General features: G+C 44.1%; 1 protein-coding gene across 1 annotated transcript; it reads left to right on the top strand.

Annotated features, from left to right (window-relative positions):
• The first annotated feature begins 9279 nt into the window (after window positions 1–9279).
• LOC132775568 (olfactory receptor 5V1-like) lies at window positions 9280–10367 on the top strand. The gene has a single exon (XM_060776286.2). The coding sequence runs from the start codon at window positions 9280–9282 to the stop codon at window positions 10240–10242; it is 963 nt and encodes a 320-aa protein (XP_060632269.2). The 3' UTR covers window positions 10243–10367.
• Window positions 10368–14238: the final 3871 nt, after the last annotated feature.

Raw genomic sequence — 14238 nt, 5'->3', positions numbered from 1 at the left:
AGCTTCCTTTCTGCTTCCTTGGAGACTAGGACGCAATGGAGCAATGGCTTCAAACTACAAGAGAGGAGATTCCACCTGAAGATGAGGAAGAACTTCCTGACTGTGAGAGCCGTTCAGCAGTGGAACTCTCTGCCCCGGAGTGTGGTGGAGGCTCCTTCTTTGGAAGCTTTTAAACAGAGGCTGGATGGCCATCTGTCAGGGGTGCTTTGAATGCAATATTCCTGCTTCTTGGCAGAATGGGGGTGGACTGGATGGCCCAGGAGGTCTCTTCCAACTCTAGGATTCTAGGATTCTATGATTCTATCTATACAGTAGAATTAATGCAGTTTTGCACTCCTTAAACTGCCATGGCTCCATGCTATGGAATCCTGGGATATGTAGTTTGGCAAGGCACTAGGACCCTTTGCAGAGAAAGCTAAAGACCTTCTGAAACTACAACTTCCCAGGATTCATTGAATCCTAGAATCCTAGAGTGGGAAGAGACCTCATGGGCCATCCAGTCCAACCCCATTCTGCCAAGAAGCAGGAATATTGCGTTCAAAGCACCCCCAACAGATGGTCATCCAGCCTCTGTTTAAAAGCCTCGAAAGAAGGAGCCTCCATCACACTCCGGGGCAGAGAGTTCCACTGCTGAACAGCTCTCACAGTCAGAAAGTTCTTCCTCATGTTCAGATGGAATTCCATAGCAATGAACCATGGCAGCTAAAGCAGTGTGGAATTGCATTAAATACACCCTCATCTTTGGAAGCAGAAAATCCACTGCAGGGTTTGGATAACTTTGGAGGAATCTCTCGAATCTCTTTTGCAGGGTGGGTTGTGTAATTTCTCCTCCACTCAGTCGTGGGTTCGGAAACCTGGCGTGCCTGGTTCCTCCCAGAAGGCCAAATCAAAACACAGATGGGTAGAAGGCAATGATCTTTAATTCTCAGTGGCCAAAGAGGATATATCAGCAGAGCTAGTGCTCAGTGTACTATAGATTACTGCAATGCGCTGTACATGGGGTTGCCTTTGAAGACTTTTGTGATCCCCAGCCATGTTTTTTCTTTGTCAATTTGGCTCTCAATGTTTCCCAGGAACTGTCCATGGAGAGAGAGCCTTCTTTGGCCAGTTTTCTCTTCTGCTCTGGATTGTGTTTTTACGGTATTCCCTCTTTGTCGTTTGCACTTTAAGCAGTTTCCTACTCTTGACTTCCCTCAATGTTGGTTCTTGACTGCCTTTCCCATCATCTGCTAGTGCTTGTTTCTCTTTTTCCCTTGAAGAAGGACTCTCTCTTCCTCCTGATTTTCTGGGCAGGTCAAGTCTGTCGACATCACTATGCTAGTGTAATGCGTAGTAGATTGTCATCAGTTTTCTTTTTTTCCAGTCCAGATCACCCAGCTCTGCTTGTGTCCAGTTCACAATCCCAGCAGCGTATCTAATGACAGGGATGGCCCAGGTGTTGCTGTTGTTGTTATCATCCACATCAAGGAAATACATGGTCCCACCTGAATCTTAGGAAATAGTAAGAGCTCTTCAACAGTGGGATGGGCTGCTTCCCTGGAGTCCAATGGAGTCTCCTTCTCTGGAGGTTTGGAAACAAAGGCTGGATGTCCCTCTGTTGGGAGGGCTTTGGTTGCGTCTTCCTGCATGACAGAAGGAGACTGGACTGGGTCTCTTCCAGTCATATTGGAATATGATGCCCTAGAGTGGTGGAGTCTCCTTCTTTGGAGATTTTTAACCAGAGACTGGATGGCGCTCTGCAGGGAGGGTTTTATAGAATCCTAGAATCAAAGAGTTGGAAGAGACCTCCTGGGCCATCATCCAGTCCAACCCCATTCTGCCAAGAAGCAGGAATATTGCATTCAAATCACCCCTTACAGATGGCCATCCAGCCTCTGCTTAAAAGCTTCCAAAGAAGGAGCCTCCACCACACTCCGGGGCAGAGAGTTCCACTGCTGAACGGCTCTCACAGTCAGGAAGTTCTTCCTCGTGTTCAGATGGAATCTCCTCTCTTGTAGTTTGAAGCCATGGCTCCATTGCGTCCTAGTCTCCAGGGAAGCAGAAAGGAAGCTTGCTCCCTCCTCCTCCCTGTGGCTTCCTCTCACATATTTATACATGGCTATCATCATGTCTCCTCTCAGCCTTCTCTTCTTCAGGCTAAACATGCCCAGCTCCTTAAGCCGCTCCTCATAGGTCTTGTTCTACAGACCCTTGATCATTTGAGTCACCCTCCTCTGGACACATTCCAGCTTGTCAATATCTCTCTTGAATTGTGGTGCCCAGAATTGGACACAATATTCCAAGTGTGGTCTAACCAAAGCGGAATAGAGCATGGGGAGCAGGACTTCCCTGGACCTAGATACTATGCTCCTATTAATGCAGGCCAAACTCCCATTGGCTTTTTTTGCCGCCACATCACATTCCTGGCTCATGTTTAACTTGTTGTCCACGAGGACTCCAAGATCTTTTTCACACGTCCTGCTCTCGAGCCAAGCCTCATCATCCCCCATTCTGTATCTTTGCATTTTGTTTTTTCTGCCAAAGTGGAGTATCTTGCATTCGTCACTGTTGAACTTCATTTTTGTTAGTCTTGGCCCATCATCTCTCTAATCTGTCATGATCATTTTGAATCCTGCTCCTGACCTCTGGAGTCTTGGCTATTCCTCCCAATTTGGTCCCATCTGCAAACTTGATGATCTTGCCTTCTAGCCCTTCATCCAAGTCATTGATAAAGATCCTGAACAGGACCAGGCCCAGGACAGAACCCTCCTGATGGCACTCCACTTGTCACTTCTTCCCAAGATGAAGAGGAAGCATTGGAGAGAAGCACCTTCTCGGTTCGTCCATTTAACCAATTACAGATCCACCTCACCGTAGTTTGGAAACAAAGCCTGGGTGGCCTTCTGTCAGGAGGGCTTTGGTTGTGTCTTCCTGCATGACAGAAGGAGACTGGACAGGGTCTCTTCCAATCATATTAGAATATGATGCCCTAGAGTGGTGGAGTCTCCTTCTTTGGAGATCCTTAAGCAGAGACTGGATGGTGCTCCCCTCCCTGCAGAGCACCATCCAGTCTCTGCTTAAGGATCTCCAAAGAAGGAGATTCCACCTGAACATGAGGAAGAACTTCCTGACTGTGAGAGCCGTTCAGCAGTGGAACTCTCTACCCCGGAGGGAGTGTGGTGGAGGCTCCTTCTTTGGAAGCTTTGAAACAGGGGCTGGATGGCCATCTGTCAGGGGTGATTTGAATGCAATATTCCTGCTTCTTGGCAGAATGGGGTTGGACTGGATGATGGCCCACGAGGTCTCTTCCAACTCTTTGATTCTATGATTGTATGAGGGATTTGACTGTGCCTTCCCACTTGACAGAAGGTTGAACTGGATGACCCTTGAGGTCCCTTCCAACCCTTGGAGCCTGTGATTTTATGAATCCAAAATCAGACCATTTGGAAGAGCGGGGCTCCCACAAGACTCTTCGCAGAAGCTCCCAAGGAACTTGGCCCTATTGTGATGCAACCGCAGAAAGAGCAGGGAGGAAAAATATAAGAAAGGAGACATCTAGGACCCATCATCCTCTCTCAATAACGATCCCAAGATCTCATTTTGGCATCAGCAAACAGACGGAGTCCCTTCAGACCAACCAGAGTGCTAAAGATACCCTCCCTTCTAGTCTTTGCCAGCTTCACGATGCAAGAAGAGCAGGAGCCGGTTCCTGAACAGGTAAGACGTGGGCACTCAAGGTGAGGGATATCTTTTGCTCCCAAAATTCTCACTTTTGCTAGACAGGGATGCACACACCTGCTCGTGGCTCTCATACCAGTCTGCCGTAGCTTTGCTTAGGAAGTTTGAAGGATCCATCCAAATACCTCACAAATTAGTAGGAGTATTTCAAATAGTTACTTCATAGTTCTGAGTAAATCCCAGAGCTGGATCACGACCCTATGGTGATGCTTGAGAGCAAGGTGTGAGGAACGGATCTAGGAATCTGAACTTAGGGTTATTATTCCAAGCGAAATCTGACCGAAGCAGAAGACGATGGGACTATTCTGTCTCTCCATCTTTGTCAAGAGGTCACCTACTACCACTGCAATTTTATGACTATAGTGTCTCGATTGAGGAAAGTAAATAATCCAGGGGATCTTTTGCAGCTCTAGGATTCGATGATTCTAGGAAAGTTACAATTCTTCTAGGTTCTTGTGGGGTTTTTTGGGCTATAGAGCCATGTTCACACCTAGCTCCAGCAGAGAAAAGCTCCTTGCCCCACCCCAGCCATTCCACAGATATATAAACCCATTTTTCCCATTTCCAACAGACAACCTCTGAGGATGCTTGCCATAGATGCAGGCGAAATGTCAGGAGAAATGCCTCTAGAACATGGCCCTATAGCCCGAAAAAACTCACAAGCCATGAAAGCCTTCGACAATACAATTATTCTGTTGCAGAGGACGGATAAATCAGGACAAGCAGGAGCCTAGGGAAGGAGGCTTGGGTTTCCAAAGATTTCTGGAATGTCTCCAAAAGAGTGGGGCATCTCTGCCCCTCATCCTGCCCTTCTCTCAGTGGGGAGAATATGTAAACCACATAAAAAACAAGTAATGAAGAACCAAGGAAAAGTAACACTATGTAACAAATTTGAAAGGTATTTTGTTCCTGATTTGGACATGTTATCAACTGTTTAATTGTGCTGGGCCATCCAGTCCAACTCCATTATGCCAAGAAGCAGTAAAATCGCGTTCAAAACACCCCCAACAGATGGCCATCTGTTTAAAAGCCTCCAAAGAAGGAGCCTCCGCCACACTCTGAGGCAGAGAGTTCCACTGCTTAACAGCTCTCACTGTTAGGAAGTTCTTCCTAATATTCAGATGGAATCTCCTTTCCTGTAGTTTGAAGCCATTGCTAAATTCGTCCTAGTCTCCCTGTGACTTCCTCTCACATATTTATACATAGCTATCATGTCTCCTTTCAGCCTTCTCTTCTGCAGGATAAACATTACCAGCTCTTTCAGCCGCTCCTCATAGGGCTTGTTCTCCAGACCCCTGATTGAGTCGCCCTCCTCTGGACACATTCCAGCTTGTCAACATCTCCCTTCAATTGTGCTGCCCAGAATTGGACACAATATTCCAGGTGTGGTCTAACCAAGGCAGAACAGAGCAATGGGAGCAAGACTTCCCTAGATCTAGACACTAGGCTCCTCTTGATGCAGGACAACATCCCATTGGCTTTTTAAGCTGTAGCATCACATTGTTGGCTCATGTTTAACTTGTTAGCCACAAGGACTCCAAGATCTTTTTCCCATGTACTGTTCTCAAGTTTAATAAACTTTTTCCATGTTTTATGACAGAGCCAACTAGAAAATGATATATATGTATAACCCAGGAACAAAAATTGTGTTACGTAGTGTAATCTAGCATCTCCCAGAGGGCACGATCAACCCGTGTTGATACTCTCAGCAGAAAATCAGCTTGTTAGGAAATCCTCTTGAATTATTGACAACATTTTTATTTTGCTGCAATGGAAGAAATTGTGTGCTGTTTTCCTGTGGGTTGAATTGAAAGGACAAGGAAAGTGCCCTGCTCTCAAAAAAGAAGTGTATTTCCCCCTAAAAAGATTCCAGGGAGGCTCTCTGGATGTGTTGGAGTAGAGCTTCTATTATTCCGGTGCTCTGGTTAGGAGTAATAGGGGTTGCCAGTTGGAGAAGACATCCCCAAGGACTCTTGCCATATTACCACAACAAATATGCCTTGTCTCTTAATACCCTTTTCATGTTTACTCATAACACCATACAACCAAGGTTAAAGATCAAGGAAGGTTCTGCCTAGTTCTTTCTTGACTGCTTCTGGCTGGAGTTGCAGTTTTCAAAGGGGATAGATAGTGACCAATTGCAGAAGGATTGTAAGGTAGGAAGTGGATCTAATGTTGTCTGCTCTCTCCCAAAACACCATGTAGTCCACAGATTCTATTTGGCCAGATGCAGAGGACAGTCCACCCAATTCCTGCTCAGAACAAAGGGACTTCCATCTGCTTGACCAACCCAACCCAACCCAATGCACTGCAACTCAACTAACCCAACAAAACTCAAATTAGTTCGATACAGCTTAGTGTAACACAAGTTGAAGTCATTTTAGTGACTTTAGTTGAAGTCATCCAAGGAAAGCCAATGTGCATTTTAGTGCATTTTAGTGCAACTCAACATAATGCAATCCTACTCAATCAGCATAAGCCAATTTAATTCAGTTCAATTCAACCAGGTCTACTGCAACTCAACCCAATCAACCCAACCCAATTCAACTTAATACAACCCAACTCACTGCAGTTCAGATCAATCTACTCAGCCCAGTTTAATTCAGCTCAATGCAACTCAACTACACCCAACCAACTGCATTTCAATCAACCCAATGCAAAGCAGTTCAACATAGCTCAGAGCAACCTAACCCAACTCAATGCAAATCAACTCAGTCAACCCAACAAAACTCAAAGGAGTTCGATACAGCTTAGTGTAACACAAGTTGAAGTCATTTTAGTGCAACTCAACCCAATACAACCCACTCAATCAGCATAAGCCAAGCCAATTCAGTTCAATTCAACCCAGTCTACTGCAACTCAACTCAATCAACCCAACCCAAACCACTGCTGTTCAGATCAATCTAATCAGCCCAGTTTAATTCAGCTCAATACAACTCAACCACACCCAACCTACTGCATCTCAATCAACCCAATCCAAAGCAGTTCAATATAGCTCAGAGCAACCTAACCCAACTCAATGCAACTCAACTCAGTCAACCCAATCAATCCAGTTCAGCTCAATACAACCCAACTCGCTGCAGCTCAGCTCAATCCACTCAACTCAGTTAAATTCAGCTCAATACAACCCAACCACACCCAACCTACTGAAACTCAACTCAATCAGCACAACCTGAAGCAGTTCAATATAGCTCAGAGCAACTTAACCCAACCCAAGGCAACTCAACTTAGTCAATCCAATCAAGCCAGTTCAACTCAATACAATTCAGTCCACTTTAACTCAGGTCAATCTACTCAACCCAGTTTAATTCAGCTCGTTACAACCCAACTCAATGCAATCCAATTCAACTCGATCAACCCAGTTCAAAACAAACCAACTCAAAGTTTTTCATGTTTCTGGTTTATTTGAGTTATTTGGCCTGTGGAGTAACAAAACAGGGGCCAAGCCAAATAACTCAAATAAACACGAAGGTTCACAAACACATTAAAATCCATCTCTACCAATATGGTGAACATATTTACAGTTGGCAGATAGCCTCAACTCATCCTTCCAAAATCCAAGGAAAGCCAATGTGCAATATTTTAGCTGAGCAGTTCTGTGTCTCTCCTTCCTCCTACCAGGCAGAATTCAGCTGCAGTTCTTCTGCTGGGAGACATACTGCTCCCGATCTTGGGGGGAAATACCTGCTCCCAGCTCCAGAACTGCTGGCGGTTACTTATGTGAGTGTCATGAATGACTTTTCAATGACTTTGAAGCATAGGTTCTTTTTATTGCAATTTCCAGTGTGAGAGGGTATATCGAATTACAGAAAAGCATTTAGACAAAGAATGACATTAGACATACAGATTCTATGCAACTACATTGGATTTACAATTACATTGGTTAACAAACAAACACACATACATGTACACACATTCATCCACATGCATCCAAAATATTACCATATCCTTTTCTCCCTCCTTGGAGAAGCACCTGTTAGGCCAGACCCTGATTTCCTTCAGCCTGCCAATGCATAGTTCCATAACTTCCATAATGCCAAAACTTCAAAATGCTGATACCAAAACTTCTTTCCCTAAGCACAATGCCAAGGACCAGATCTATATTTTCCATACAGCAGAACCTGACTCCCTGCACAAAATCTAAGACTCCAAACGCATACTTCTTCCTCTTCCCTTGAGAAAGAAGCCCCAAAGTGACCAAACTGCTCCCATGCAGATCTGCCACTCTCCGAATACACCATCTCTGTCCTTCCATGGAGCAGAGCATGGCGGGTGAACCAGACTCCTCGGGTCTGCCACACTTTGAGCATTATTAGACTGAGTCTTTTATAGCAATATTTTGCTGATGTTGTCCTAAAGTTGTAAATTAATGATAGACGTCTTCCATCCTGGATCCATCTCGGTGTTGATCTTCTTGATTGGTGTTGACAAACACAAGGCTTGTGTTGGCTTCCTTCTTAACATAAGGAAGGTTGCAAACATTTCCTTTATCACTATCCCGTTCTTATCAGGGTTTACTCTTCAGATCTCATTAACAGGTTTTAATCACAAAGCAGCAAGCAGGTAGTTTAGTCATTGCAGGCCTTACTGATGTCTCCAAAATTATTAACTCCATTCATACATCCAAAATTATTAACTCCATTCATACATCCTTCCATTCTTCCATTCATTCCCAGACGTAATTATATCAAATCCACATTTCTCAAATCCACAATAATATATTCGTGACATGAGTGCCTTCTGGCCTGAACCAAACCCCACTAAGCAAATGGCAGCCTAAAACTTATTTATTTATTTATTTATTATTATTTATTTCGCGCATTTCTACCCCGCCCTTCTCAACCCCCGAGGGGGGACTTAGGGCGGCTTACAAAAGGCACAATTTGATGCCAGCATAAACATAAACAATGGATAAAACATGTATACAGCAATTATAACAATTAAAACAGTCACTTTATACAACAAAATCAATAAAAATCAATAAAACCAATCAATACTCAGTGTTCACCACCTCAGAGTCCATAAATTCATTCCATATTGTCTAGTCATCATTGTCCTTGTCTAATTGCCAGATTGCCCGAAAGCCTGGTCCCACAATCATGTTTTTAATTTCCTTCTGAAGGAGAGGAGGGATGTCGATGACCTAATTTCCCCGGGGAGTGAATTCCACAGGTGGGGGGCCACTGCCAAGAAGGCCCTGCTTCTCGTCACCACCAACCTCACTTGTGATAGAGGTGGGGTCGAGAGCAGAGCCTCCCCAGAAGATCTCAGACTCCGGGGTGGGACGTAGAGGGAGATGCGTTCAGACAGATACGCTGGGCCGGAGCCGTATAGCTTCCTTCTACCAAACCTAGCAAAACAATGTACATATGTATGAACCCAGATTATATGCTCATAGATCATCAGCAGGACCCCAATCGTAATATACAAGGACTGCCTTTGAACCACCATTTAACATCACAAAGGAAAGAAAAGTAGAGATTAGATGGAGTTGTGTTGTAGTGTTTCTACACATTCTCTTTTCCCTTGTTTTCCCTTCCTCAGTCTTCCCTTGTGAGCTTCATGGATGCCAGGAACCAAACACCTGTGGAGGAGTTCATCTTCCTGGGCTTCTCAGCTGTCCCACATGGACAGATCTACCTCTCCTTCGTGTTCCTCATCATCTACTTGGTGACTCTCATTGGAAACACCACCATCATCAGCCTCATCCAGCTGGATTCCCACCTTCACAGCCCCATGTACTTCTTCCTCAGCCATCTCTCCTGCATGGATATTTGCTATTTATCCGTCACCATCCCCAAGATCCTGGTGAACTTCTTGCGCCAGAGAAGCACCATTTCCTACAACCAGTGCATGGCCCAGATGTTCTTCCTGATGACCTTCGCAGGCTCCGAATGTGCACTGCTGGCCATCATGGCCTACGACCGCTATGCTGCCATTTGCCAGCCATTAAGGTACAGCAACCTGATGTCCAACCAGGTGCGCTTCCCTCTCGCATTGGCCTCCTGGGTCTGGGGCCTCCTGGACTCGGCTGTCCACACTTCTCTGGCCACCAAACTGTCCTTCTGTGGGTCCAACCGCATCGACCACATCTTCTGCGATGTCCCTCCGCTCCTGAAAATCGCTTGCAGTGACACTTACATCAACGAGATGGCACTCCACTTGGCCAGCATCTTCATGGGTCTGAGCCCTTTCTTGTTCATTGTCTTGTCCTATGTCTTCATCCTGATCGCAATCTTGCGGATCCAGTCCAACACGGGCCGGAGCAAGGCCTTCTCCACCTGCACTGCCCACTTGATGGTGGTGGTCATCTACTTCGGGATGGCCAATGTCAACTACAATCGACCTAAGGCTGGCTACTCCTTGGAGATCGACACACTAATCTCCACATTGTATTGTGTTGTGACTCCCATGATGAACCCCATCATCTACAGCCTCCGCAACAAGGAGGTCAAGGAGGCTCTACAGAAATTACTGGAGAGACTCAAGAAGGGATGGACTTCCAACTTGTGGAGGACGCAATAGGTCTGCTTTAGCCTAACGCCTTCTTTTCTCCAACCCATCTGTCATCCTTTCTATTAGTTGACTATGGTAGGACTCCTGTATCTGCAACCAATGCCTTTCTTTAGCTGGGCCCTTGAATATGCAAATGCCATTAAATTACCTGATTTTTGGTTCCCGAATAATACAGGATTACATGGAAGACCTAGAGATCATTCTCCAAGACTCTGATAGATCAGTCTTGCCCAGACGTTGGTCCTCCCAGCTTGTCCAATAGTCAGAAATTCTGGAAAATGAAGTCCAAAATATCTGAAGGACCAAAGGTTGGATATCACTGTGATAGATCAATGCAAGTGGTATGATGATTTCCAAGGTAAGCACACCATAGAATTGCCTGGAGGACCTTAAAAATGCCTAAAGAGACTATGGATATGGGTAAGTGAATACAGGTTCTGCAGTTACAGCAGTTTTATCATACAACAATCACATATTTTCCATTTCTGATTTCTATGTATCATTGTGAAAGCTGGGCAAAAACACCTTTGAAATGTGGTGTTGGAAGAGTTCTGCAGATCATGTGAAGTGTTAAAAAGACCTATAAAGATAATGGATGGATCAGTAATAACCCCAATTATAATGGAAAAGAAATTTCCATTTTTTTTAAGTAATGGATAAAAAGTTAAGGGGAAAAAAATTAGACAAAATAGGGGATTGGATAAAGGTTGGAATGAAGAAGGAAACGATTATAGAAGAATTTAGAGAAATAAAATTGACATGGTTCCATTGTATACAATTAGAACAATGGTTTAAAAAATGGGGAAAAAATAATAAAAACGGAAGTAAGCTTAAGCAATTTGAACACATAATACAAAATGGAAGGGTTGTAGAGCAGCATGAAAATTTGAAAGGAATAACTAGTAAAATATATAAGATAATAATTGAAATAAAGGAAGGAAAAACAAAAAACAACACCAGAGGGGTTCAGCCTGATCCTGATCTATGTGAACAGGATTCTCTGATAGTTTTTCAAACTGAGCAAGCTCTCCCTGACTTTGACAGTGTGGAATCTGTTGTTGATGCAGAGGTCAGCGGGGATGAAAACGAAACCTAACAGTTAGAAGAGAATGTTTTGGAAGTTAGCCGTGATATCTCCCCACCTGGGCTTGATAATGAGGTCCGAAGAGAACAGATAGTGAGAGATAGATTTGTTTCCCAGTCTGTACGAAGGTCACAGCGCCTTCAGCAGAAAGAGGCCCAAACAGAAAAGTCAAGGGGCGTTTCTAAGAATAGCTTCTTTGGCTTAAGAGCATCCCTGCCGGGTGCTTCTTTAGGTCAAGCAACGTTCGGGACTGTGGCTGGTCTTGGCAGAATTCCTGTGTTCCATGGCCAGTAATCCCAGAGGCTTGTAGTTTCCAAGTTCATGGTTAGTAAAAGGCTAACAGACTCCTGGTTATTGTTTTGTGGCTTTTGAAGTTTTGCTCAAGTTCAGAGATCCTATTGACTACTGTGTTTTTCTGTGGCTTTTTGACTCTGCATTTACCTTTCTTTTGTAACCAATTTTTCATCAATAAACAAGGATTGCTTTTCCTACGGTCCAGAGTGGTGGATTTAATCTTAGGGTCTTGTTTCTTGAACTGGGATGCAACACACCCTTAAAGAGGTTTAGGAAGAAGATTTAGGGATAAAAATAAACGAAACAGAGTGGCAACAATTATGGAGACAAAGACATCTAAAAAAATCATCAATACGGATCAAAGAAAATTATTATAAGTTAATATGGAAATGGTATCTAACACCAGTAAGATTAGCATATATAAATAAAAAGTATTCAAAAAATTGTTGGAGAGGGTGTCAAGAACCAGGAACATACGTACATATGAGGTAGCAATGCAAATATGTAAATAATTTTTAGGGGAAAGTATTTAGAGAAATGGAAGATATAATGAATATTAAAAGTATAGCTTTATTATCATTATATAACAATAAACAATTGAAAAAAGAGGATAAGGAAGCGATAACAAATTTATTAACAACAGCAAGACTGCTTATAGCAGTGGTTCTCAACCTTCCTAATGCCGTGACCCCTTAGTACAGTTCTTCATGTTGTGGTGACCCCCACACATAACATTATTTTCATTACTACTTCAGAACAGTCATTTTGCTCCCATCATGAATTGTCATGTAAATACCTGATATGTAGGATGTATTTTCATTCACTGGACCAAATTTGACACCAAATTTGACACAAATACCCAATATGCCGAAATTTGAATACCGGTGGGATCGGGGAAGGGGGAGTCATTTTGTCATTTGGGAGTTGTAGTTCACCTACATCCAGAGAGTACTGTGGACTCTAACAATGATGGATCTGGACCAACTTGGCATGTATATTCAATATGCCCAAATGTGAATACTGCTTGGGAAAAACAGACCTTGACATTTTTGGTTACTGGAATTTATAGTTCACCTACAATCAAAGAGGAATCTGAACTCCACTAACAATGGAATTGATCCAAACTTGGCACACAGAACTCCCATGGCCAACAGAAAATACTGAAAGTGTGTGTGTGTGTGTGGGGGGGGGCATTGCCCTTGAGTTTGGGAGTCGTAGTTCACATACCTCCAGAGAGCACTGTGGACTCAAACAATGATGGATCTGGACCAAACTTGACATGAGTACTCAATATGCCCAAATGTGAACAGTGGTGGAGCTTGTGGAAAATATACCTTGACATTTGGGATTTGTAGTCACTGGGATTCACAGTTCACCTACAATCAAAGAGCCTTCTGAACCCCACCAACGATAGAATTATGCCAAACTTCCCACACAGAACTCCCATAACCAATGGAAATTACTGGAGGGATTTGGGATGAATTGACAGTGATTCAGGGATCACTGTCACAACCAGATACAGTGAAGACATCTGCCCTTGCGCTGTGCTACTCTGCTGCTGAGTATGCATGCCCAGTGTGGAACACATCTCACCACACTAAAGCAGTGGATGTGGCTCTTAATGAGACATGGCGCATTATCACGGGGTGCCTGCGCCCTACACCACTGGAAAAATTACATTGTCTAGCCGGTATTGCACCACCTGACATCCGCCGGGAAGGAGCAGCCAATAGCGAAAGGACCAATCAGAGACATCTCCAGCTCATCCCCTGTTTGGGTATCAGCCAGCACGCCAACAACTTAAATCTAGAAATAGTTTTCTTAGATCTACAGAGACACTCGCTGGAACACCTCAGCAAGCGAGAGTCCAAAAGTGGCAGGCTCAAACCCAGAACCTCAACCAATGGCTGATACCCAATGAGAGACTCCCCCCTGGGCACACAGAGGACTGGGCGACCTGGAAGGCACTGGACTGCGCTCTGGCACCACGAGATGCAGAGCCAACCTTCAGAAATGGGGCTACAAAGTGGAATCCTCGACATGCGAGTGTGGAGAGGAGCAAACCACTGACCACCTGCTGCAATGCACCCTGAGCCCTGCCACATGATGCACCATGGAGGACCTTCTTGCGGCAACACCAGAGGCACTCCAAGTGGCCAGATACTGGTCAAAGGACATTTAATCAACTCTCATACTCACAAATTCTGTAATCTGCTTGTTTGCTTTGTTTCTGTTAGAAATGTAATATAATTTGACTGGTTGTTCTGACACGACAAATATAGGGATCCGGAGGCACTGTGAACTCAAACAACTATGCCAAAGGGGTTCCGAAGACCATTAGAAATATGTGTTTTCTGATGGTCTTCAGTGACCCCTTTGAAACCCCCTCGCGACCCCCCCAGGGGTCCCGACCCCCAAGTTGAGAAACACTGGCTTATAGCAAGGAACTGGAAAAAAGAAATAAATATACAAATAGAGGAGTGATACAAGGAAGCATGGAAACTGGCAATAAATGATAAGCTGACATGTATATTAAAAGTTAAAAGAGGTATATGGAATCAAAGTGATTTGATGATGTTTGGAGAAAATTCATTGAAAAGGGATTAAAAAAAAAAGACGGAAAGTTA

Source organism: Anolis sagrei, chromosome 5 (assembly GCF_037176765.1).
Source record: "Anolis sagrei isolate rAnoSag1 chromosome 5, rAnoSag1.mat, whole genome shotgun sequence".
Classification (NCBI taxonomy): domain Eukaryota; kingdom Metazoa; phylum Chordata; class Lepidosauria; order Squamata; family Dactyloidae; genus Anolis; species Anolis sagrei.
This window is presented reverse-complemented; position numbering and strand designations above follow the sequence as displayed.

Excerpts from the sequence above, each read along its gene's own strand:
- LOC132775568 (XM_060776286.2), top strand. The coding sequence starts at position 9,280 with ATGGATGCCAGGAACCAAACACCTGTGGAGGAGTTCATCTTCCTGGGC.